Below are 23,764 nucleotides of genomic sequence, written 5' to 3' on the forward strand. Positions count from 1 at the left end.
AAATCACAAAAAAAAAAAAACAAAAAACTACTCCTCCTCCCATTATTAGGGAAGAGAATTATAGAAATGTGGCACAGACAAAATCTCAAAAGCTCCCATGTGATATGGTCCACGGTCCACAGTCCACTTGACGAGTTGCCGCGGGCACAGGTCCCCGAGTGAACAGCCTCAATACGACACCGTTTCATCAAACTGTTAATCTAAAAATAATATAATTTTAAAAAAAATTTAGCAAAGACTTCTATATGTAGAACCTTCGCCGTTCAGTTTTCCATCGTCTTGCTCCAATGCTCCTCTAGCCTTCAGCTCCACCTTGGCTCTTTCCCGATTCCCCCGCTATTTCTTCCATAATTACAAACTAACCCCCAAAAGCAGATTCTATATACACTCAGATCCTTCCCCAACAAGGAAACAAAAAAAAAAAGGCTACTCGCAAATGGTGGGAAGCTCTACGGTAGGACTCGGAACGATGTCATCTGCTCCATTACCCAACGGAAAATCAGTAATGGAGGATACTCAGACCGTAAGGGACGTCGATTACTTCGATCCGATGGCGGTGGTGTCAGAGCCGGTCCCGCCAGTGGCTGTGGAATCGGTAGTGGATCGTGGAGATGCTGAGGGGGCCGAAGTCAATGGAGACAAGGCGGAGAAGAGAGAGATTGTCCTTGGACGGAACGTGCATACCACTTGCCTCGCCGTCACGGAGCCGGACGCCGACGACGAGTCTACCGGAGATAAAGAGGCCTACATGGCTAGTGTCTTGGCTCGCTACCGGAAAACTCTTATTGAAAGAACCAAGCACCATTTAGGTACAAATGTATTTTCTTTTCTCGTTTATTTTCTGTGTTCCACTATATAAATCGTTGATCTCATTTTTTTTTTTTTCAAAACGGCAACATTTTTGGAAAAATTGCGTGTTTTTCTTTATTATTTCCTCTTGAATGAGCTAAAAGTATGATTTTTAGGAAAATAAGTTGAACAATACGACCGGATTTATTGGATTCATTTCTGAGATTTGTGAAGCTTGAGAAAATTGTTCTTAGTATACATAAAATGCACGTGAGCTTCTAATTTTATAATTTTGTAGTTATCCGGATAATATAATGTGCAGAAATTTACTCGTGATTACTAGCTCCATGGGATTGTTGTGGACAGGCGGATGAAAATTTTATTTAAAATCAGTTGCAAAACTTGGAAAATCAAAACATTTGCTTTTAATTTTGTTTATTCATAAACTCTAATATATTTCAAAAGTCAGAATTTAATTTCAGAAGCTGAATCTTAATATTTGCTTCTTAGAATCAGCATTTTTTATGCTTAGAACAAGGCAAAAATGCTACTGAGAACAAATTAACCTCAATACAGCTTTAAGCTGGAAAGAGCTATAAATACTGGAATTTGAGCTAATAAGAGCGAGCTATGTCAGGAAGCTCTAATTGACAAGTCCTTGCCAAACCTGGAATTGAATTGGTCCTTTGCATGTTGCAGATTCTTTTTCTTTTTTGATTGGTGTGTTTTTAGATTCTAATGCTGCTATTTTTTCCTGTAGATTCTGATAATTCGTCCTTTTTGTGATTTATATACTGGTCTAATGTCTCATTTGTCTTATTTTCAGCGTACAGTTCATACTTTTCCTTTTACTTTTTGGTTTTCATGTTGTCTTCTTTTGGTAGAATGTGCTGTATATAAGATAATAAAGGAGACCCATTTTGAATTTGTCTTCGCATGTTTGTTTCAAAGGATTTTTTTTTTTTTATACACAATTTCTTGTTTTGAGGACAAATAGCCAAAGTGCAAGTTTCGACCTTCACAAGCCTTTTCTATTGGCTTTGAAGAGGGCCTCCTTTACATTTCATGGAAAGTTGATAAGCATATCTTAAATCTATTGCAGGGTATCCATATAATTTGGACTTTGATTATGGAGCTCTTGCTCAGCTGCAGCATTTCTCCATTAACAATCTTGGAGATCCTTTTATAGAGAGCAACTACGGCGTCCACTCAAGACAGTTTGAAGTGGGTGTTTTGGATTGGTTTGCTAGGTTGTGGGAAATTGAGAAGAGTGAATATTGGGGATATATCACTAACTGTGGTACTGAGGGCAATCTTCATGGAATCATTGTTGGGTTAGTACTGTTTAGCTGAGCTTCATGTCTAAATTTAATGTGAAATGCTTCATCACCTGCCCTGAGGATTATTATGACATGCTTGTGAATGCTCTTGCAGGAGAGAAGTCCTTCCTGATGGAATTCTGTATGCATCAAGAGAATCTCACTATTCTGTCTTCAAGGCAGCACGAATGTACAGAATGGAATGCGTAAAGGTGGATACCTCAGTCACTGGCGAGATAGATTGTGCAGATTTCAAGACTAAGCTGCTTGTTAACAAAGAAAAGCCAGCGATCATCAATGTAAACATAGGTACTCTCTCTCTCTCTCTCTCATGGCGCTCTCCTGTGTTCTGGCCTCCCCTCTCCTGACTCTTGGACTCACTCATATGGAAGTGGGGAATAAAAAGGGGGAAACAGGCCATACATCCATCTTCAGGCATATAGCGATTGGCTTTTTGAATAATTCATTCTGTATTTGTAGGAACCACGGTTAAAGGTGCTGTTGATGATCTTGATCTTGTGATACAGACTCTTGAAGAATGTGGTTTTTCACATGATAGATTTTACATCCACTGCGACGGAGCTTTATTTGGTCTTATGATGCCATTTGTAAAGCGTGTAAGCATACACTTTTCATTTTAATCTGCCTTTGTCCATATGAATGTGAATTCCCACAGTTCGCAAGGAAATTGGTCCTGAAACTTTTGCTTATTTTAGCTTGGCTCAAACATAATCTGTAGAAGCTATAGCTGGTACTTGAGTCTGACTTGAATTCTAATGTCAAGCTGAAGCCGAGTTTGAGATCATGGCAGACAGAACGAAGCTTAGTTTTAATTTGTAAACAAATTCATTATTCAGCTCCTAAAGTTATTCAAGTGCAGCAATTTATGATGTTATACACAAACTTCTGCACATATTGAGGTACATGAAGGCATCTGGATACAAGATCTATCTATTGGTGCAGACACACTCCTATACAGATGAAAAAAAATAAAAATAATATATGCTGTAGTCTGCTTCTGTCAACATGATCATTCAAATGGTAACCTTTAAGTTTAAAAATTAGTGGAGTCGTTCTCTTTTTGAAACTGAATATTTGGTGCAGTAATTTTAGAAGTAGAGCTTAGCGTAATAAAAATTTTCTACCTGTTTGTTCACTTAAGATTTTAGTGCTGTTTGTGGACTTATTACACACTCTTAAAGACATTCCTTTTCATATAATTAAGGGAAAAGAAATCAAAGCAAATTGTGTTATCTGCCATATGTTAGTGTAAAATTTGATGTTCAATCACCCCTGCGGTGGTAAGGGTTACAAAATTTGCTTTTACTTGTATTGGTAAACAAAGGTCAGAGAGAGAGCTACTTGGAAATGGGAAATGATGGAAAATCTTGAAACAATCATGATAAATCTTGTTTTAAATTCAGTATGTTTAATTAATTTATCATGACTTGAATATTTGGCACCAATATGAAGTTGACATTGTTCCTTTCATGTACATGGCTAAGAACTAGGTCCACAGAGAAACTATGACTGTCTTCCTTCTCGTGAAACATGGTATCTACTCATAGATTTCCATGGACTGTAGTTAATTAACCTTATTCTCTAAGTGAAACTGAATGCACATTAAGTTGAATGTCTCTTTAGGTAATTATGATTGGCTCATTTTCAACCTGCATTCCAATATCAGCTTTTTTACTTTTTTTTTTTTGACAGGCACCAAAGGTAACTTTCAAAAAGCCTATTGGAAGTGTAAGTGTTTCTGGCCACAAGTTTGTTGGCTGTCCAATGCCATGCGGTGTGCAGATCACTAGGCTAGAGCACGTCAATGCCCTCTCCAGGAATGTAGAGTATCTTGCTTCTAGAGACGCTACGATAATGGGAAGTAGGAATGGCCATGCTCCAATCTTCCTGTGGTACACCCTTAACAGGAAAGGGTACAAGGGCTTCCAGAAGGAAGTCCAAAAGTGTCTTAGAAATGCTCACTACTTGAAGGATCGCCTAAGACAAGCTGGAATAAGTGCCATGCTCAATGAGCTGAGCAGCACAGTTGTATTTGAGCGGCCACGGGATGAGGAGTTTGTTCGTCAGTGGCAACTTGCTTGTCAGGGAAATATGGCACATGTTGTTGTGATGCCAAATGTCACGATTGAGAAGCTGGAAGGCTTCTTGGATGCATTAATTGAAGGACGTTCAATATGGTACAAAGATGATAAAGTAAAGCCTCCGTGTCTTGCCGCTGAGATAGGAAGTGGGAACTGTTCCTGTCCTCTTCACAAGTGAAACATTTGATAGGACTCTTAAAAGTCTCCGTTAGTTTGTCTTCAGCAGTCACTTCATTTGTGTAATGTTTGTTTGAACATGGCAGTATAGCTTGTATTTCAAACTGTATTCCATTTTAATTCTACTTTTGAATATCTAGGAGTGCTAAATCTGCTTCCATGAGGGAGAAAGTTGACCTGTTCTTGGTTTTTGATCCTTCCACCTTTGAGAAGATGCTTCTTAGAACAAGTGGAATGGTGGGCAGTTTGATCCCTTTCTAGCCATTGGACCAAATCTAATGGATTGATATGCCAAAAATTTGGCTACTTACGAACCCTTCATGGATAAACCCTAGACGGGATTGTTGGATGCATTACCCAAGACACCAATTTGCCAATAATTATTAAGAGGAATTGTATGTGCTCTAGCATAGTTGTTGAAGTAGACTGAGATAATGCTTAAACGTTCAGGACAAAAATATGCTTACATGATGAATGCCTCTTGTTGGTCTGGAAATCAGAACATGCATTCTTCTAAGGAGCGCTGCCAATGTGCTACACTTTTCTTTATTTTTTTCCTTTCTTTCTTATTAGGGGGGGGATGGGACTTCATAAGCAGGGACAGGGTCGAGGGATTTGAACTCAGAACTCCTCAGCACTTCTAATGTGACTTCATCTTATTCAGAATCAGGTTAGATGATGAAATGGCAAGAGATGGCTCTTGATAAATCCTCAAGGCATACATACTGTATTTGAGGTTACTACGATTGCCTTCCATTATTGTTTGCATATATTAATACGGTACTTTTATTCTCAGAGCAAAGCATTCGTAATCCCAGCTATTTGATTCATCCTCTGCCACTCGAGAGGAGGCTTTCTTACCATTTCTCTTTGTAAGCTTTTGAGTCCGAATACAATGCATTTCCTGCAGTATTCTTCTGATTTTTAGTAGGCTTTAGCTAGGTACTGGCATGGAAGATTGCACTACAGTGGTTCAACCATGATTGGATACTTGTTTCTTGGCATCCGGACTAGTGTTGGCATCACAGAGTCGTCTTTCTCCAATGGTTTCCATCTGCAACAGTGCATCAACAAGTCAGAATATTCTGCTATAGCGTCAATATGATGTCCTATACAGGACTAATGCAATAAGAAATTATTCTGGCTATCTTAACTATTAGAATATTCTATGTTTTGCTTATACGCTATGGTTTTCAAGTTCTTGATTTGATCAAAGAACTACTTGGATCTTCTTCTGTCTGCATTCCAATTCCTTGTCCTTCTACGTGTCTAGCCAAGGATGCTGCAACACAGTGCAAATGCTCTCTCTCTCTCTCTCTCTCTACGTTGAATGTTTCACAATTTGTTTTAGAGGTTCATCTTACTTGAATCTGCAGACAAGGTGATGAATGAAAATGCAAATTTCTATCTTGGCGAGGTTAATTCCGGGACACATTCGTGGTCCACTACCAAATCCAAGAAAACTGAAAGGCTTCAATGGCTCCTGCAATTTATCAAGAACTTAATTTTGTTAACAAAGGATAAAACAAGAAAACGGCTATTTTCTGGAGACAGAAGAAACTTACATCAAATCTTGAAGGATCAAACTTCTGAGGGTCAGGAAAAAGCTTCGGGTCATGATGAATGGATACTACATCCAGGTTGACAGACCAACCCTTACTGATTTTGCATCCTAAAATTTTTTGGAAATTAGGAAGACTGAGAGTATCAAATAATCCCGTCACTGGGCAATAATAGTGCCAGATGTTAAGGGTGGTGGATTCTACCATCAACTGTGAAGTCTTCTGCTACTGTTCTTGAAAACCAAGGAAGAATTGTGGCTATTCGAAGAGTCTCGCTAATTACCTGAAATCAAAAGGCCATGAGCATTTAGCTGGAGAATTTTTTTTTTTTTTTTTTTTTTTTTTTTGTTTTAAACAATGAAATGTGTTTGAAATGGAGCTAACTTTGTTTGTGTAAGGCATGTTGTTGATGTCCGACCATGTAAGACCTGATCTGCTAGCTTGGATTTCCCTATGCTCTTCCTGTAAAATGACTTCTTAGATTCTGTTGGCAGCATTCAAGAAAAGATGGATTTTGTTCTAGAAAGTCAGGGATTATTACTCGTAGACGTTCCAATGCAGCAGGGTTTTGTTCAAGGAATTTTACAAGCCAGGTCAGTGCAGCAGTAGTAGTATCATGCCCAGCTACTAGCAGGGTCAATATATTGTCCTTCAATTGTGCATCTGTGAGTTTATCGTCATCTTCTCCTCCATAGCCATGCTTGTTATACTTATTCACTAAGGATTCTAGGAAATCTTGCTGGAAGTTGTCTCCAGTTCTCCGCTGAGCAATGATTGAGTCTAACATTGCATACATCCTGTTCCGAGCCTGTCAATGGAGTAATGTTTTATCAATTTCTCTGCAGTCTGTCCTCTCTGAAGGCAATCCCAAATTGTTCTGTATTCCATTCATTTATATCAGACAGAACTTAATACCTGAATACCACGGTAAAAGGCAGTTCCAGGAATTTTCAGGGGGAGAGCAGAAAATGACGAAGACATGACTTTGAAATTGGCACGGAATTTCTCCTGCTCTTCACCAGCGGGTTCCAAGCTCATTATCATATTGCTGATCACCTTGAGGGAGAACTGCAAAATTTGACAGGTTGAAGCATTTTAAGAAGAACAGACTTCACTTGGGATAGAATCACATCACCCAGGAGCATGAACTTAACTGTAGAAGCCTCTTCAAGAACCAGGATTTCTCGTCCATGCCACTTGTCCAGTGTATCACTGGCCAAATTATCGATGAACTGGAAATACTTCTTGAGGCCATTGATTGAGAGGGGTTCAGCAATCAACCTGCGGAGCCGTTTGTGTGCTTCTCCATTTTGATGCAGTAAACTAGTAGGACCAAGAACCTGCCTTCCTGCATAGGACAAATTTAAGCTCACCATCCCATCTTTTCCGGTTAACAAAATCTTACTCGCCTCACTACCAGTCATGAAGACAGTAAGTCTCCCCAAGACTGAAGTCTTGAATACTTTCCCATACCTAGTACAGAAAATCATGATCATCAATAAGATCTTATACATTGTTTTCATAATTTTTAACAGAATAATCCCGGACAGGAACATAAGTGCATCTTTATAAATCTAGTTTCTAATGGCATTCTTCCTTAGCTGATTTACCTCTGCTGTCTCTTTCTGATGAAGCTATGTATGCCTGCAGCACTTGAAAACTCGGTTATAAACGACAAAGTTTCCCCGACAATAGGCCAACCCAGCCTACCCGGTATTGCCGCCATTTCCCTTGGAGAAGCCCATCTTTGTAATAAAGCTGAAACTAAAACTATCAATATTAGGAAGGCTGAAAGCATTATTAACAAATCTTGCTCCATTGTTTTGCATAAAACTGAGGAAGCCGATATCTGGATATATAAAGGATAGGTATTCGAATGAATGACGATAATTCCTGTAATAATCGTTGCTGACAGTTTAAAGCTCCAATCCGTTACACGTCCAATGACCAACACGGATTTCCTTGTATATTCTTGTTCACTTCTTCGAATCATAATAATTTCCATCAAAATTTGGATTGACTTCTGTGTATTCTTATACTAAATTCTTGCTACTTAACTTAGTGATCAACGAACATAGATAGGTTCATGCGCTCGAAGCTTGCGACACCGTATATTTTTGTTTCTGGATTTTATATGATCCTCAATTGAGGGAATGTTCAAGGACACAGTAGTAGTATAAATGGACAATCCCAGAAGTTTTCCTTTGGAATTTGGCGACTCAGTTGGCTACGAAAGGTCCTCCTACATTCATAAGATAATGAGCTTGTGCTGCTTAGAGTTAGACCAATTGTAGATTTTAATGCAGGTTCCAAAAAAAACTGCTTTAATTACTAGATTAATTTTCAACCATGTCTACATGATTTGTCTCTGAGGATGTAACTACAGACTACAGTCCATATATGCATGTCACAACGTCCAAAGACTCCCTTCATGGCTGCCGATAGACACAAGTTGACAGATGGAGGATCGTTTCTATAGTTCTAATTTTTCCTTTTGGACTAATGCTTTTACAAGTTTATCACTGGTTATCTAATAACGAGGCTCATCATTGTTGCCGATTGAGCACAGCATCTTCCCTAATGTCATTATAAAACAGAGAGTTTCAATCAATTTGATAACTGTTATGCGAATTATAGTATTCATTCTTATGGGAATGAGAATGGGAATGAAAAACAAGAGATACTTTTTCTCGAAATATGAACAAACGGAAGTTTAACTCCGAAAGAAGCACTTCATCAAGCCTGCCTTCCGCAATTTGATTGATTTGTTTATTCCATTTTTACATATGGAAGAAGAAAACTCACATTTGGACAACAATCAACACACGGTTCCTTTAGCTCCTTTTTATCTTTCATGATAAATTGGATAAACCCTGAAAAAACAAAAAAGAATAACTATATGTATGTTCTGATTCCTTGCGTTGCTGCTATTCAAAATTATTGATCTAGTTCTGTTGTTTGCATGTGATTTTGCTTGGTCAAGAACGTGAGATTGTTAACAAGGTCTAAGTTGAGGTTTGTATGCGACAATTTCCCAGGGCAAGATGCCCAATGAATATTCCCTACTTTCTGAAGGGAAAAGGTTGTACATCTTTTAAGTTTAACTACCAAGGAGAATGAATGATTTCGGATCTTTTCTGCTTCCTAGTAATGGCATTTGGCTGTCTATTAGATTTAGATGGATTTAGAAGATGAAATGGACCATGGCTTTAGAATCCGGAGAGCCCAGATGTCAGAAGAAGCAGAAGACGACTAGGGAAAAAGAGGTGTTAATTAGCAGTTTGTTTTTCTTGTTGGGATCTGATTCCAGTGCTACATAATTTAGGACCTTTTACTCTCAGAATTTAGATTGCACATTTCTCGTCCAGAATTATGCTACTTCAATACATTTCCAATCTTTAATGCAGTAAAAATAATTTATGTTTAAAGTCACTATTAATTCAGACAGGAACTCTTCAAACCTCAAGGCCGCATGAATGAGCAAAATGACATAGGAATGGCTTTACTTTTCGTTTCTTTCCCCCCCCCCCCCCCCCCGTCCCCTCCTCCTCCTCCTCTTTTGGGCAAGACATGGGAACAACTGAAGTGAATAATGTCTGTTACTTTTTCTTGTGTTTTATCCTCAATCAAATTTATGGGCTCAAGAAGTTGAGTTGGTTTACCGGTCATATATACCTTGTCATACCGCACCTATATTCAATCAAACCGCATGCTATTGCTTCTTACCATTTTATATGAACTAATGATGCAGGAAAAACTTCAACTTGTTTTCAGCTGATGCATGAAATGAATTTTCCTGTAACAGGATGGAAATTGGTATGCAAGCAAGAAACAAGCTCTGATTCCGGCCTGTTATGGCAAGGCATAGACTTCTTCTACCTGTCAGTCAGTCAATCATCTATGCTGAACTTCCACCTGCAAAGCCTGCTGTTACAGTCAGCGACAAGAGAAATATGAAGCTGATGAGTGTCATTGTGAATCAGTAATTTCTAATAGTAATGATGTGAAGGGTTTTATTACTTATTAATCTAATCATCTTACTAGTAAAAAAGAACACATACCGGAGGCAACAGAAACAGGAGAGAGAGAGAGAGAGAGACTGAAGTTCTCTAGATCCTCATAAACATACCAATGTTGATGGATTTAACTTGTACAAATATCAGTCTCTCTCAGAGATTACATATTACAGAAGCAGTAAATTACATGCAACAGATTACTACCAATATACAACACGTTTACTGAGTGCTTTGCACTTCATAATATTTACAGAATAGGAAACCCCGTTTCAGAACTTGATATCTTGGCAGACCATGGAAAGCAAATAAGATAACAGCAAATGGAGTACATATCCTGTTAGGTAGTTGCACCAGCTACAACATCAAGTATAAAGCCTGAGACGACTGGTTATTGGCAGGCGACAAATTGGACAGTTTGATACCCTTGATCCGCAGTCTCTGCAAGTCTGCAATCATTTTATCATCTCTTGAGATCAAACAAATGCAATTTGTCTTAAAGCAAAATATAAGGAGTTAGTGCATCTCACCATATGTCCACAGCCAAAGGCCAGATTCTTCCCATTTGTTAAGCAAACCGGACAGTCCTGCGTCCAAAAGAAACAATTCAAGAATACATGTCAACAATGTAAAAATTTTGCCCTGCTAATGGAAAGTCTGGAAAGTTCACAGATAAATTCCACAGATGTTTTAACCTCTATGCTGGAACCTAGCATTGTAGCTTATACTACTAGATGATGTTTAACCTCTATGATGTTTTAACCTCTATGCTAATCAGCGCTCTTGAGGGCCATTGTAGCTTACACTACTAGAGAAATATAATCAGGAAAAGCAAAACAGTACAAGGACTTTTATTCTGCTCCACATTATTTAATACACTTGGCATTAATAAATACTTGAACGAATCTTATTTAGGGAAGCAGTATATCAAATCTCACCTGACTTCTTTCATCTGGAAGAGAAGCTGAAAGATTGCTTTGTTCTCTCGACTCAAATGTTGTACGACGAGCATAAGGAACTGGCGGGGGACGTGGAACTATTTTCTTTGCTCTACCTGTCACGCGACTGAGAGAGAGAGAGAGAGAGTTCTGAAGTAAGCAAACAGCAGGCAAGCATATTTCTTGAATGTAATTCATCTGAATTCTATCACTAAAAGCTTACGTAAAACAATATTGATTCATTTTAATCCCCTAGGACGCGAGTAGACATGCAAAATGAAATATGGCAGTTTTAGTTCAAATAAGTTCTAAATGATGAGAACTACACTGATGTATGGGAAGCACAGGCAAAATAATTGTCTAAACTCGGCATTTTCCAGATATTGTACTTGTCAAATGACAAATATTAGGTGGGAGAGGCCTCCTTTCTTTATACTGTTATGGCTCATCATCTCTGTAAAAAATTTCTCAACTTATTTAAAATTTTTTAAGACACATTCTGAATGATCTTTGAATCTATTCTTATGGTCTTCAACAAAATTGATGCTATATTCTTTCCCGCAGCATATTATAGATAACTAACCATCAGCCACACGAAAAGATAAAGCACTCCATACCCCAGAAGGCCAAGTTCTCTGGCTGCCTTATATTGGATTGGGATCTCCATCAGGGCAGCAAGAGCAAATGCAGTTTCTTTTTCAGAAGCACTTTGGTCCTTGCTCATAATAGCAGTAAAATTGACAAACTGCAGAAAAAGAGACAAATAAAGGACTTACCACCACTCTGAATAACAAATTTAAAGACAATTACTAGCTGTATTCTTTCAGGTTTAAACCTGAAAATTATCGAATTCACGAGCTGGGAGCTTGTCATCAAACTTTTTCATGTCCTCCCAAGGTCCATCACCAACTCCAACAAGAATAATTGACAGTGGATACAAACTGAGGATAAACAGCATTTTAGTATAGAGCATTTCATAGTTGTATATACCATTACTCTTTGCCAAGAAAGAGAAGAAAAAAAAGAGCTTTATTTTGTATTAGAGAGAAGTTTGATTGCAATAACTTGGATGGCATATAAATGAGGTGAAAACAACGAGAAGAACAATCATAACATATTAAGCAAACAAAGCAGAAACAAGTCATTGGATCACAATGTGGATTATGTGCAGTAATGACAAGAAAATTGGAATGAAAATGACAAGTAATTGTTGCCTGTTAATCCATGTTTGCATACGTAGATAGAGATAGCTTGTCCTAGTGGCAATTGACCAAAGAATGAGAAAGCAACAGAGACAGATGATTTATGTCCACTACTCAGTTTTCAGATCAGAAACTCTCCATAGCCCTTGGCCAGCATAAATAACCAATATAAAGCCAATATTTTCAGGATCAGCTAATATTTGCTAGTCATGCCTTTCAAAGTAAACAGGTTCCCAACAGACACATAATGCAGACTTCATAGGATATACTGGAAAGGAGTACTATAACCTTCCAACTCAATAAAACTATGAAATTACAACTACTCAGAAGGCAGAATTGTGTTCTCAATTCCAAAACCATCTGTTTCAATTGCAACAATATGGTCAGGTTGTTTAATGATGTGCAAGCTTTAAGTAGCTATATCAATCTTTCACTAACTAAAAAGATTTATGGTTCCCCTTCCAAAACATTGTTAATTATATAATTCTCAAAATGAAAGACATGCTTAAGATTCTTTTCAATATATTGCTATATTTAAGGGAAACTTAGTGCACGAAGCTGAAGCTTACAGTGGGTTTAGAGGAGTGAGAGTTTGAAAGTTTGCCCTTAGTGTGCAGAAGGGTTGATTTTATAGGGCAGAAATGGAAAGGGTCAAATCCAAGCATTAAAATACCAAATTTCCGGATATTATTCTGTCCTACAACCTCCTATGCTTCCACAGTGCCTATTAGACTAAACTTTTGTCATTTCAAAATGTTTAGTCAAATCTCTTACTGATTAAATTGCCAATCGAACATTTAAAAGAGTGAAAAAAGGCTCAGTAGAATTTCAAAAGTTCGACATACTGATGCTAGTAGCAGAGATCTTTGCATGCTAATTCTCAATAGCAGGTATCAGGAATAAAGAACTCACAGTGAGTATTTTCTGGATGGATTTGCATGAGCCTAAATGGCAAAGATCAAATTGGAAAGCAGAATTAAATGGGGAATTATGTTCTATATCCTTCTGTACCTAGCATTGACTATTGACTTGATGGTTTTCGCTTCTTGTGGGCTGAGTTCTACATCACTTGTATTAACACTTCTTGTAACCTTCATGAGCAATATCCAGTCACAACTGTGAAATAAAAGAGAGATTGGGAATCACTGTTATACATTTAAGGAGAAACCAGGAGGTGACCTGGCCGTCTGCTATTATAACCAAAACATGATACTGTCCACCACTCCTCTCTACTATGTCTACTGCAGCATCTACTACTGGTCCATAGGATGTTGGCCCTAAAACACAATTAAGATGCTCATTAACGTTCTTGGTTACTGAAGTCATCACTGTTTCAAAATAGCTCATTTGTCTAGTGAAAAAAGGAAATTGTTAAGAATGAAGATCTTAGAAGAGAGTTGGACTAGCATAGTAGCAGTCTACCAGATAATTGCAGGTTGGGAGTTATTCTCTTATAGCAGGCTAAAACTTCTTCAAAGCCATGGCAAGGAGAATGATCACTGTGAAAGCTAAAGACTTCTTGATCATGTGTGGTAACTGTAAAGGAACAGATCAATGGCTTTGAAAAAAAGACATTAAATGTTTGACAAAACAGAAGTTCACAGAAAACTAAACTTCCTGGTGGTTAACCTACCATCACCAAAACCAAAACATGGTATTAAGTTGTCTTCATCAAAGGGAGCCAAAGTCTTTCCAATGATAGATATGGCTTTCTCATATGGATTAGGTGCATCACCAATGGCATGTAGGCTTCGATTGTTGAATGAAACTTTACCTTCAATGATCAAAAGCAAAAGCATTACTCCATGATAAAGAAGTGAAACAAATTGAGCCCTCAGGACATGATATCAAAGAGAAAAGCAAGGATTAAACCAATGCTTTGAGGCACTCAGTGCTGTAGGGAATGGAAATGAGCTGAACATAGTGTTATCCTATAAGTGAATTACCCACATACATAGTCAATCCCTTGTACTTTTCATATTCCAATGGAAGCAATCTTCCCAATATGCTAATGCTTGTCTTAGAAACCAATGAGTTGTTCTAATTGGCCATACTTAATATGAATAGGCAAGCCATACCAGCATCTTGATGAAGTCAAGTTTTAGAAGCAACACATGTTCCAAGCATGCAAAGCTACTGATACAGCAGCGCAATGGAATAGAAAGTGGTGAACAATATAATCAGAAAAGGTAATTAATTATTTGCATTGTTATACAAAACAGAATCAAAAGACATAGCATTCCGGATGAGCATTAATTCAGAGAGACTGACTCCCTCTTGTGTTTTAGCAAAGTTTTCTTAGTCCTTGACAAACATTTTGATGCAGGAATAACATAACTTCATAATTATCTATTTGAAAAAATAACTTAAAAAAGAAGTTGTTTGCAGCAACTACAAGCTGAGTTCATTTAGCAGATCCATATACCTGTCCATTCATTGCTTTTAGTGAAATCTATCCCGAGAATCAAATTGGATGACTCTAGACCTGATTCTTTCAAAGCTTCTGTGACCTGTAAAAGCAAAGAAATATTCCAATCTTTGTTTATGCAAAAAGTTATATAGTAACTAACCAAAAGTACATTCTTGCACATATTAACGAGTGATCACATATTCCACTGAAATATGTCAGAAATTGAAGTGTTCCATGGTAAAACTTCAAAATATATGCTAAATAATCCTAATTAATTGATCAAACAACAGGACTAAGACGTTCTGGAGAACCTGTAAACTCCTCCCTCAAGATTATGTACCTAGGTCCTGATCATGTTTCTCACACTACACAGCTATTTCAGTACAAACTCCGCAAAAGCTGGGGGAAAGAGTTGAAAACTGGTTTGTCAATTTAGACTTCATAGTATAAAGGAAGTGCCCCATTCTCTGGAATAAGACAAACTAGGATTAGTGTTAATATCAGAAACATTGTGAGTACGCATTGTAAGTGGTGTACACAAAAGACGAATCGGAATAATGGAAAGCTCAACAAATGCACAAGAATAATGCTTTAGATTTTATCTGAGCAAAAAGGGGGAAAAGTCCAATAACATCTCTCCTGATCAAGCAATCAAGGATTTGGGCCTTCCTAAATTAGTTCCAGTCAGTTTTTATTGATATGCCAATTGACAATTCAATACTACAACCAATTTAATTACTAACAAATATTCAGCATCCTTATGATCATTCTTTTGGTTCGTCAAAAAGAGATCAAGCAACTTATATGAATAAGGTGTCATGATACCTTCCACCCAAAGCCAAATTGGTGGGGGAAAAAAAAGAAGAAAAAGAACAATCTTTTGGAATAGTTTCTGCTAGTGCAATATTACGCCACTTCCATTTGCCAGGTTAAGTTAACGTCGTCAAACTTTTGCTCATTTTCTTTCACTACTAGCTCTTGATTTTTCATTTCCCACTACCAAGACTGAAGACTAAAGAGTGATGAACTTGGTTTGGAGCATAAATAGGAACCAAATGCTGTACCAGGAAAGGAAGAATCAAATACTATGGCAGAAGCAGGATATAGCATTCACATTGGAGTAGAAATTTCTGCCTCAAAGTAAAGTGGGATGATTACGTACAGCCAGTAACAACCATCACAACAAAAAGTTACCAACTTTATCATGGTCCCTTGGGCTTCTCAAATCACTATTCTCTTCTATGACAACACGCTACACCTTCTTCTGTCCTTTTCTTGATTTCTAAATTTAGGCCCCCCACCCAAGTCACCAGTCTCCTTCACCCAATCAACTTGAAACAAAGTCGGGACATCCAATAATGTATGACACGCAATCTTATCTTCTGCCTTTATTCTACTCATCTAAATGCATCTAAAGCAGTCACTGTGGAAATTTCACAGCAGCTGTATTTGGATATCAAATTTTTTTTAAATAATATTTCGTTTGTATTATAAACACATTTTTCAATCCACCTTTTTATATTTTCATTCACCTTTTTATCTCATATGCATCACGAATAAAAAGTGCTAGACAATTATTCCAAATAATATTTCAAATAATACTCTATCCAAACAAACAGCTAATTTTTTGTTTTTGGTTTCTCTAATAGTATCGCCCGTGACTTGATAACTTTTCTTTCACGTTTGACTCAGGACCCATTGGAAGTCAAGTCAACACTGACATTATTTCTGCTCGCAAGTTACACAAATCATGTAAAGAGATAATAGCTTGTGCTATTATGAAGCATGAAAAAACAGGCAACATGCCTGCAAACTACTAGGCAACATGCCTGCAAAATAATGCACAATTTTGTAGTTAGAACAAGTTAAATGCACAATTGTACAATACCAAAAGTACTTAAAAAGAGTGAACCAAACCATAGTTTGTATACTATGTAACAAGCGTACACGACTTCTACTATTGTACCTACTCCCAGAAGGTTTGAAACTTTACTTTGCCTGCAAACTAAATCCATATTTCTGAATCATAAAATGAAATGAAAAGGGGAAAAAATAGAGAATTACCTGATCAAGAGATGAGAAATTATCTGGGATGTACTCATACTTCTTGCTGCTTTTAATGGTGCTGCTGTTACTGCCACTACTACTGTCCATAGAAACTTTGGTACCAATATTAATTGAAGTGGGCCGTGGTAGGTGGGAAGAAGAAGTTGAGGAGAAAGATGAAGATGAAGAAGAAAAGGGCCGGTTACGAGCAGTTGGTGCTGGTGGTGGTAGTCCTCTTCTTGTGATTATTGGTGGTGGTTCTGATCCTCTGTGTCTTAGCTCGCTGCTACTGTCGGCAGAAGAGATGGAACCAGAAACACCCCTACTATTACTACTACGGATACTCTTTTTGCTAAATTTTGGGAAGAACATAATATTGCCCATCACAATCACATTATCTTCCTTCCTTGCTTTCTTTACTGAAACTGAAAGTTCGGAAACACAAATCACAAGAATCAAGTAAAGAATTTGACTTCTCTCTTTTGGCTCTAGTGTGTGGCCAGTAGGGCTACTTTATACCTTGCGAGGTGTTCTTAAAGGCGAAAATGTTCTTTTCCAACTCGCACCCCAACGGTTCGATTCTTATCATCAGCAAGTTTCCGAGCAGCTGCCCAAAGTTGCTTCCTTTTATACCAAACTTTGCATCACACTTAAATTGTAATACAAGACTTTTGCTGTGTCACGTATGCCAATTACGAGCTGCCACATGGGTTTCTTTAAGAAATTCTACCTGCACTTGCATTTGCAAGTTTCAACTTTCAATTCCGATGGCGCCCCAAGTACAGTACTTTAATGAAGATGGCTAGCACGTAGAATAATAAAGTACTTTGCACATAGACTAATAACTCTATTTTATGAATGGCCACAAATGGTATACTCAAATTTACTAATAAAATGATTACGTGAAAAAGTATACAATTGCCTTTTTGCATGTTTGATATTATTTTAGTGTCATGGTTTTCATTTTTTCTTAATCTAAATAACAAATAATTATCATTCAAGAATGATATCGTAACCTATTTATTCATCCCTTAACTACAAAATTCTGTGTAAAAGAAACATTAGTCTTACACTCTAAAATCTAAAGCAAAAAATGCAAGCATAAAAACAACAAACAAATGATTATGGTATTTGATGATTAATTGATGCTTGAGAAAGTCAAGAAATCAAGATTAAGTCCATTATAAGAGGAGGTGATCACATTAGTGATGGAGAAAGAAAATGGCAGCGATTTTTCGAGAAGAACTTGCGAAGAAGATGAAAATTTTATATTTCAATGGATCAAGTATTGAAGAAAGATGCAAACCATACCAGAAGAATGGTAGCACCAGCACCAGGAAAGAGGAATCGAATTCGAAGCCTTGGCGTCAAGTTTGGGACCTGAACATCAAACATAAGGTGAAGCACTTCTTATGGAAATGTCTCCACAATATCTTGCCTACTAACGAAGAACTTCACAGCAGAACAAGTACCTTAGAGCACCTACTGTTTCATTGTAAAGCGAGAGAGGACATTTCCAATCAAATGGGAGGACGGACTGAAGGAACACAAGTGGAAATTCCGGAATTGGTCGGAAGCTTTACAGGAAGCTAGAAGGAGCGCAGATGGACTGCGTCATACCGAAGCCATAGCAAATTTTCTGTGACAAATATATATGGAAAGCCAGAAACATGCAGAACTTCAATAATGATAGGCTTGACGTCCTAGCTACAAATCACAGAGAAGGCAATGGATGAATGGTATGAATGCAAACAGCTTGGAAGCTCGAGGAATATGGAAAAGGATGATACGGGCCCAACCACAAGAAGGCATGAAGAGCTAAGAGCATTCCAGAACCAACACTCAGTGCTTATATACATACACAGATGCCACCTCAAACAAAATCCAGAACAAAGGGGGTCCTAGTATTGCTGTGAAGAATCACAATCACAGCCTCGTTACCATCTGGGCATTTCCAACAACAGTCAGAGATGCTGCTGCTGCTATCTTGGAAGCTGAGGCTATCAGGACTGCCCTGCTCAAGGCAATGGACGTGGACTCGACTTCAATTCTGGTTCATTCTGATTGTAAGGCTTTAGTTGACAGAATTAACTTGAAATGTAATGGAATTTCCTCTTTAGATGTGCTGGTAGATGATATCTTATATCTAAGTAGGGCCTTTTGGCTATGTTCATTCACCTTCATTGAGAGGGAATGTAATAGCAGTTGTAAGGGTTGGCAAAATTCGCCATTAACCTTGTTGACGCTACTAGGTGGATGGAAGGAAAGCTTTCCTGTGTGGATTAAGAAAGAAGCACCCACTGATTCTCTGGCAGATGCCAGTCTTATGTAAGTAAATTGTAACTATTAATCCAGTCTTATGCCAGTCTGATTTATACAATGATGACATTTTGAAAAAAAAAAAAAAAAAAAAAAAAAAGAAAAAGAAAGAAACAAGCATTGTCTGCGTTATTTGAATAGAAAGTGCATGGGCAACCTGTATAGATTTTTATTTAAAAAGCATAAATAGCCAAACTAACTATCATACTACTATTTGTGTTGAAATAATATATATTTTATTTTCTTGATAACACCCCACATAAATAATTTAGTTGACAAAAAACAAATTACAAGTTTCTAAGGAACTAAATGACTAAATAAGAGACTTTTGGATTATTTAATACTTCATTCTTATCAAAATTACTCATAGAGTACTATACTTCTCAAAAAATTGGTGGGGAGAAATAAAATCAAGTTCAAAAATCAAATATATGGATGCATCATAAACACTACAATTAAGTAATGAAGCCATATGGTGAAAATTTCTTTACTTTAATTCAATTATAGGGGAAAGATTTATCAAAGTGAATCTAAATATCAGGTAATATACACCTAAGCAAGTACCTTATACAAGATTTTTTTTTTTTTTTCCATTTGTTTCTTGTCCGCTGCAGCAATGTAAGCAAGTACGTTCTCAAAGTCATTGAGCAGGTTAGACGGTCAGTTAGGACCAAAATGTCAGGTTATTTTAAGTCCCTATAATACATAGCCAATTAGAACGCTTTCGGCAAGTAATGGATTTCAATTTCATCTTCTTTCCTTATCTATTTGGCTGTGTGTAATTTTATGCCGAATCAACTAATCGGTCCCTACATATAAATTCAGTGCAAAAATGGTTTCAAAAGCATTCCCAGTTTTCCTGCAATCATCAAGTGTACATTATATACCATTCATGGAGAAGGTTAAATCCATTTTCATTCTGATTCTATTCATCATGTCAACTTATTAAGATTTTCTCTCTCCATCTCTCTAGTGTATGTAAGAGTTGAGTTCGAGATCTTTCGTTTACACTCTCTCTATCAAACGATCAAACGATCCAACTTATTCTTTGATTCTTAAATTTCAAAACTATGTTTTCAAATTCGAATCAAATTAATCGGTCTGACTGATCGAACCATGAACCGATCAGGTATTTTGCCCGAATCTTCCTCAAAAGCCGGTTGTCAAAAAATTCGATCAAATCTGGATTTGATCGAAAACCAGCAAAACCGGCTTTTAACTTGCACAAGTGCTAGAAAAAGTTTTCTTTCCTTCACGTGTATGTGCTGAGGGACGTCGTTACGTCGTAGTCTGCGCAAGTATTTTTATTGTTGTTCCATCGTCCTATTTATTGCAATAGAACTCCCTTCCAGTCATACCCATTAAATTATGCGACTACTTGAATTTTAAACATTAATTTCCTTTTAAAAAAATTTTTCAAACATTAAACAGAAAAGAAATCAGTGCTATGAGCCGGTTTTTCCATTTTTCTATCCTGATGGCTTTTTTCCCCCCTCTCTTTGATCGTGTAGAGAGTTTCGTACCTCTGCAACTTTCCAACAATTGAAAAATCCGAATGAAATGGTCAATGTCAAGCAATTCATTTGGTGATTGTAGCATGATTTACGCCATGACCACACATCATTTTCTTCTCAACTCTGCTGTCATGTATAGAATATAGAGGAAAAGGGGGAGATCCCTTCCTCTTTGCTTGAATCTGAGATCAATTCATGGTTTAGATGAATTGTTCTTTTTATTGAGTCTGAAATGTTTCATTAAGAATCCAAATTAAGAGAAAATTTTCATTCTCTAAATTCTCCAAGTTCTTGAAAGATTTCATATTAAATAGGAAAAATAGAAAAAAGACGAGAAGAGAGAGGAGGGGAAAAGAAAAGAATGAAGAAAAGAAAAAGTTTCCATGTTTGTTTATTGTGTGTGATGAAAGAAAAAATAGAGTCCTGGTGTAGAATAAGAAGAAGAAAAATGGAAGATTAAGAGAGAGAGAGAGACTGAGAGAGAGGGGGGGGGGGGGGGAGATGAGAAGGAAGAGGAATTGACGGCCGGAAAAAACAAGGAAGAAGATGAATTAGGTTTGATATCTGTTAGCATTGATGAATACCCTAAAAGTTTATGTTAATTACATTTTGGCCCTTCATTATTTTAATAAAGTGTAAAATAACCTAATATATTTTTCAAGTTATATTTTCACCTATAATTTTTAAAATTTTTAAATTGAATCCTTTTAAACTAATCTAAACTTATCAAATATGTAAATGAAGTTGTAAACCACCAATTTAAAGATAACTTTTATATATTATTTTGTTTATATATTATTAATATATATTTATGACGTCATTTGATTTAACCCTGATCTAACCGATTGAACCCATTGATCTCTGACCCTTAAGGCCGATGGAGTCCCTGCCCCGTCCAAATTTCAAAACATAGCTTCAAAGTGAAACATTTAAATCCCTAAACTATAGTACTTGTCCCACTTTAGTCACTAAAGTTTTTTGAAAACATGTTCCATTTTTAATCTTTGAAGTATAAAATTAGTCATACTTTAGTCCCTAAAATATACCCATGTAAGTATATAATCTGGCTCATTTCCTCAAAGATCTTGCTTAAGTAGAACAAATTTTATAGTTTAGGGACAACAATATCCCATTTTGAAGTTTAGGGACTAAAGTGAAAATTTAGATATAGTTAAAGGATGCAAAATGAAATTAATCCTAATTTTTGTGATATAATGTATGTGAAATTAAAAAAATAGTTAAAAATTGTATTTATGATGAAATCTAAATAATATTTGAAAATTCTTTTTTATAAATTATGGTAACCAAACAGACTCAATTATAATTGACTATTTTGTCCATAATCTATATATCACCTACATAATTATCACCTCAAGGGTATCATAGGACGTTGATAAAAGATTATTTAGGGATTAACTTGAACAATGAATTACAATCCTGCAAAGTCCATAACACCTAAATTGATCGATCCAATGCTTTTTTAATGAGCTAAAAACCAAATTCAGCGAAATATTATCCATTCCTAATTTTTCAAAATGCTGATTCTGAAAAATATACTTAATTTTCCAACTTATTGTTTGGCAAAAGTTACACTGGATTAGCTTTTTTATATCTATAAAGGTGTGCACGATACTATATACACGTTATATTTTTAAGCCTTCTTATTTACTGACCAATATACATTATGGCAATAATTGAAAATGATAAATTACATCACAAGTTATGAACATTTTACCGCAGACTCCTTCATAAAAATTAGAAAAGAAAAAAAAGTTTCCATTATGTTTTAGTATAAGGTAAATTATATTAACTTCCTTTCTAGTTTTTATAAAATTCAAGAATCACTCCTCTTGACTTCAGAATAAGAGGGACCTCGCCTCTTATTTGTTAACACCAAAAAAAAATAAAATTCTCCCATTAGTTAAGGGAGAAAAGTTAACTATTTTTGTCATAAACTCAGTTAAAAAGTACTTAGGTGGCATTTGGTTTGCATGTTGGAATCGGATTCGGATTCGGAATCATTCATCTTGGATTTGGAATGGAATCAATTATTACAATACCTTTGTTTGGTTCAGTGCCAAGAATGTATATCATTACTGTAGTTGATGCTTGGTTCGTTGGTTCTTTGTAAATGGGATATAAGAAATTTTCATTAATTAAATATATTAGTATAAATGTATTAGTAAATTTAGTATAACTAATTAATAATTTCTATTAGTTAACATGCATAATTATTAGTATAATTAATAATATCAATTATATTACATAGATTAATATATATTATATAATACATATAACTAATAATAATATTATTATAAGTTTGTAACTAATTAAATTAAATATTATATATATAATTAAATATAAATATACAAATGTTATAATATAATTATAATTATATAATATATACAAATATTAATTATATATTACATATTAAATATAGCTATTATTATATATTATTATATTTAAAATAATAATTATAATTATATGTACATATAATATACATTTATAAATATACATATATATTATAAATATATTGTTATAAAATATAAATAAATTTATAATATATATTATATAATTATAATTATATTTAACTAAATAATTATAATATATATTTAGGTGGCGTTTGGTAAAAAGATTTCGGAACGAAAAATTGGAATAAACCCCATGATTCATGTTTGGTTCACAATTACTTGGTAACATAATAATAACTATAATTTGGTAACATAATTATAACTATATACCTTAAAATTTAGATGCACTTGCACCTCTATTTATTTTGACTCCAATCCAAACGGCACCTAACATTCTACAAGTTGATATTCTATTGGATTTGACTGAAATCTGTATCAGGGATTTCTTCATCGCCTGATCTAAGCTGTGCATCTTTAGAGTCCATATATTTTTAGTGTCAATTTTACTATCACTTGTGCCGGTGAAGAAGTGCTACTACTAAAAGAGAGTGATTTTCGTGAGTGAAAACAGCAAAAGCATCAACTTGTGTTGATTTTGCTTTGAATTGGCTAGAGGTTCCGAGATGGGATTCAGCTTTTCTGATCTAAGCTGTGGTTTTAATCAAATTTGCGATCTGAACTTGCTGATATTTGTGAAGATGCAAAGCTGTTTCATTCGACGACGTTGTACTTTCTCATAGATTATGTTCCAACTCCCAAGAGCGATTGATCTTTTCAGGCCAAAAATTCATTTGACTGCTGCTCATGCCAGACTGAAAAAATCCTCAAGGTATTCTTATTCTCTTGTTGGCTATATTGAAGAAAACTTGGAGATGAAGATATGATCTGTCGGTTCCTTGATTGATGAAGATATGGTCAATCTGCTTCTTGGTTTCCTCCTCTCTATAGACAGTCAAGTTCAG

At 36.0% G+C, this 23,764-nt stretch overlaps 3 protein-coding genes across 4 annotated transcripts; 1 reads left to right on the forward strand and 2 right to left on the reverse strand.

The window, feature by feature from the left end:
- The first annotated feature begins 262 nt into the window (after positions 1-262).
- LOC113712464 (serine decarboxylase) lies at positions 263-4,522 on the forward strand. Its single transcript, XM_027235903.2, has 5 exons — positions 263-809; positions 1,892-2,123; positions 2,224-2,417; positions 2,589-2,725; positions 3,822-4,522. The coding sequence occupies exons 1-5, from the start codon at positions 437-439 to the stop codon at positions 4,386-4,388; spliced, it is 1,503 nt and encodes a 500-aa protein (XP_027091704.1). The 5' UTR covers positions 263-436; the 3' UTR covers positions 4,389-4,522.
- Positions 4,523-4,800: 278 nt separating this feature from the next.
- LOC113712465 (abscisic acid 8'-hydroxylase 3-like) lies at positions 4,801-7,812 on the reverse strand. Of its 2 annotated transcripts, XM_072067661.1 has the most exons (10): positions 7,560-7,812; positions 7,367-7,422; positions 7,104-7,297; positions 6,865-7,017; positions 6,491-6,757; positions 6,334-6,411; positions 6,154-6,232; positions 5,953-6,059; positions 5,752-5,870; positions 4,801-5,441 (listed from the first exon to the last, which is right to left on the reverse strand). In XM_072067661.1, the coding sequence occupies exons 1-10, from the start codon at positions 7,766-7,768 to the stop codon at positions 5,351-5,353; spliced, it is 1,353 nt and encodes a 450-aa protein (XP_071923762.1). In that variant the 5' UTR covers positions 7,769-7,812; the 3' UTR covers positions 4,801-5,350. The 2 variants fall into 2 exon arrangements, with proteins under 2 accessions (XP_071923762.1, XP_027091705.2); XM_027235904.2 differs by having other exon boundaries at positions 7,104-7,422; positions 7,560-7,809.
- A 2,232-nt stretch (positions 7,813-10,044) lies between these two features.
- On the reverse strand, positions 10,045-17,930 carry LOC113712274 (E3 ubiquitin-protein ligase RGLG4-like). The gene is made up of 13 exons (XM_027235611.2): positions 17,870-17,930; positions 17,078-17,288; positions 16,577-16,983; positions 14,528-14,612; positions 13,736-13,876; positions 13,525-13,638; positions 13,282-13,379; positions 13,114-13,193; positions 11,736-11,841; positions 11,518-11,645; positions 10,901-11,027; positions 10,493-10,549; positions 10,045-10,411 (listed from the first exon to the last, which is right to left on the reverse strand). Exons 2-13 carry the CDS (start codon positions 17,145-17,147, stop codon positions 10,328-10,330), a joined length of 1,497 nt encoding a protein of 498 aa, XP_027091412.1. The 5' UTR covers positions 17,148-17,288; positions 17,870-17,930; the 3' UTR covers positions 10,045-10,327.
- Positions 17,931-23,764: the final 5,834 nt, after the last annotated feature.

Source organism: Coffea arabica, chromosome 10e (assembly GCF_036785885.1).
Source record: "Coffea arabica cultivar ET-39 chromosome 10e, Coffea Arabica ET-39 HiFi, whole genome shotgun sequence".
Lineage (NCBI taxonomy): Eukaryota > Viridiplantae > Streptophyta > Magnoliopsida > Gentianales > Rubiaceae > Coffea > Coffea arabica.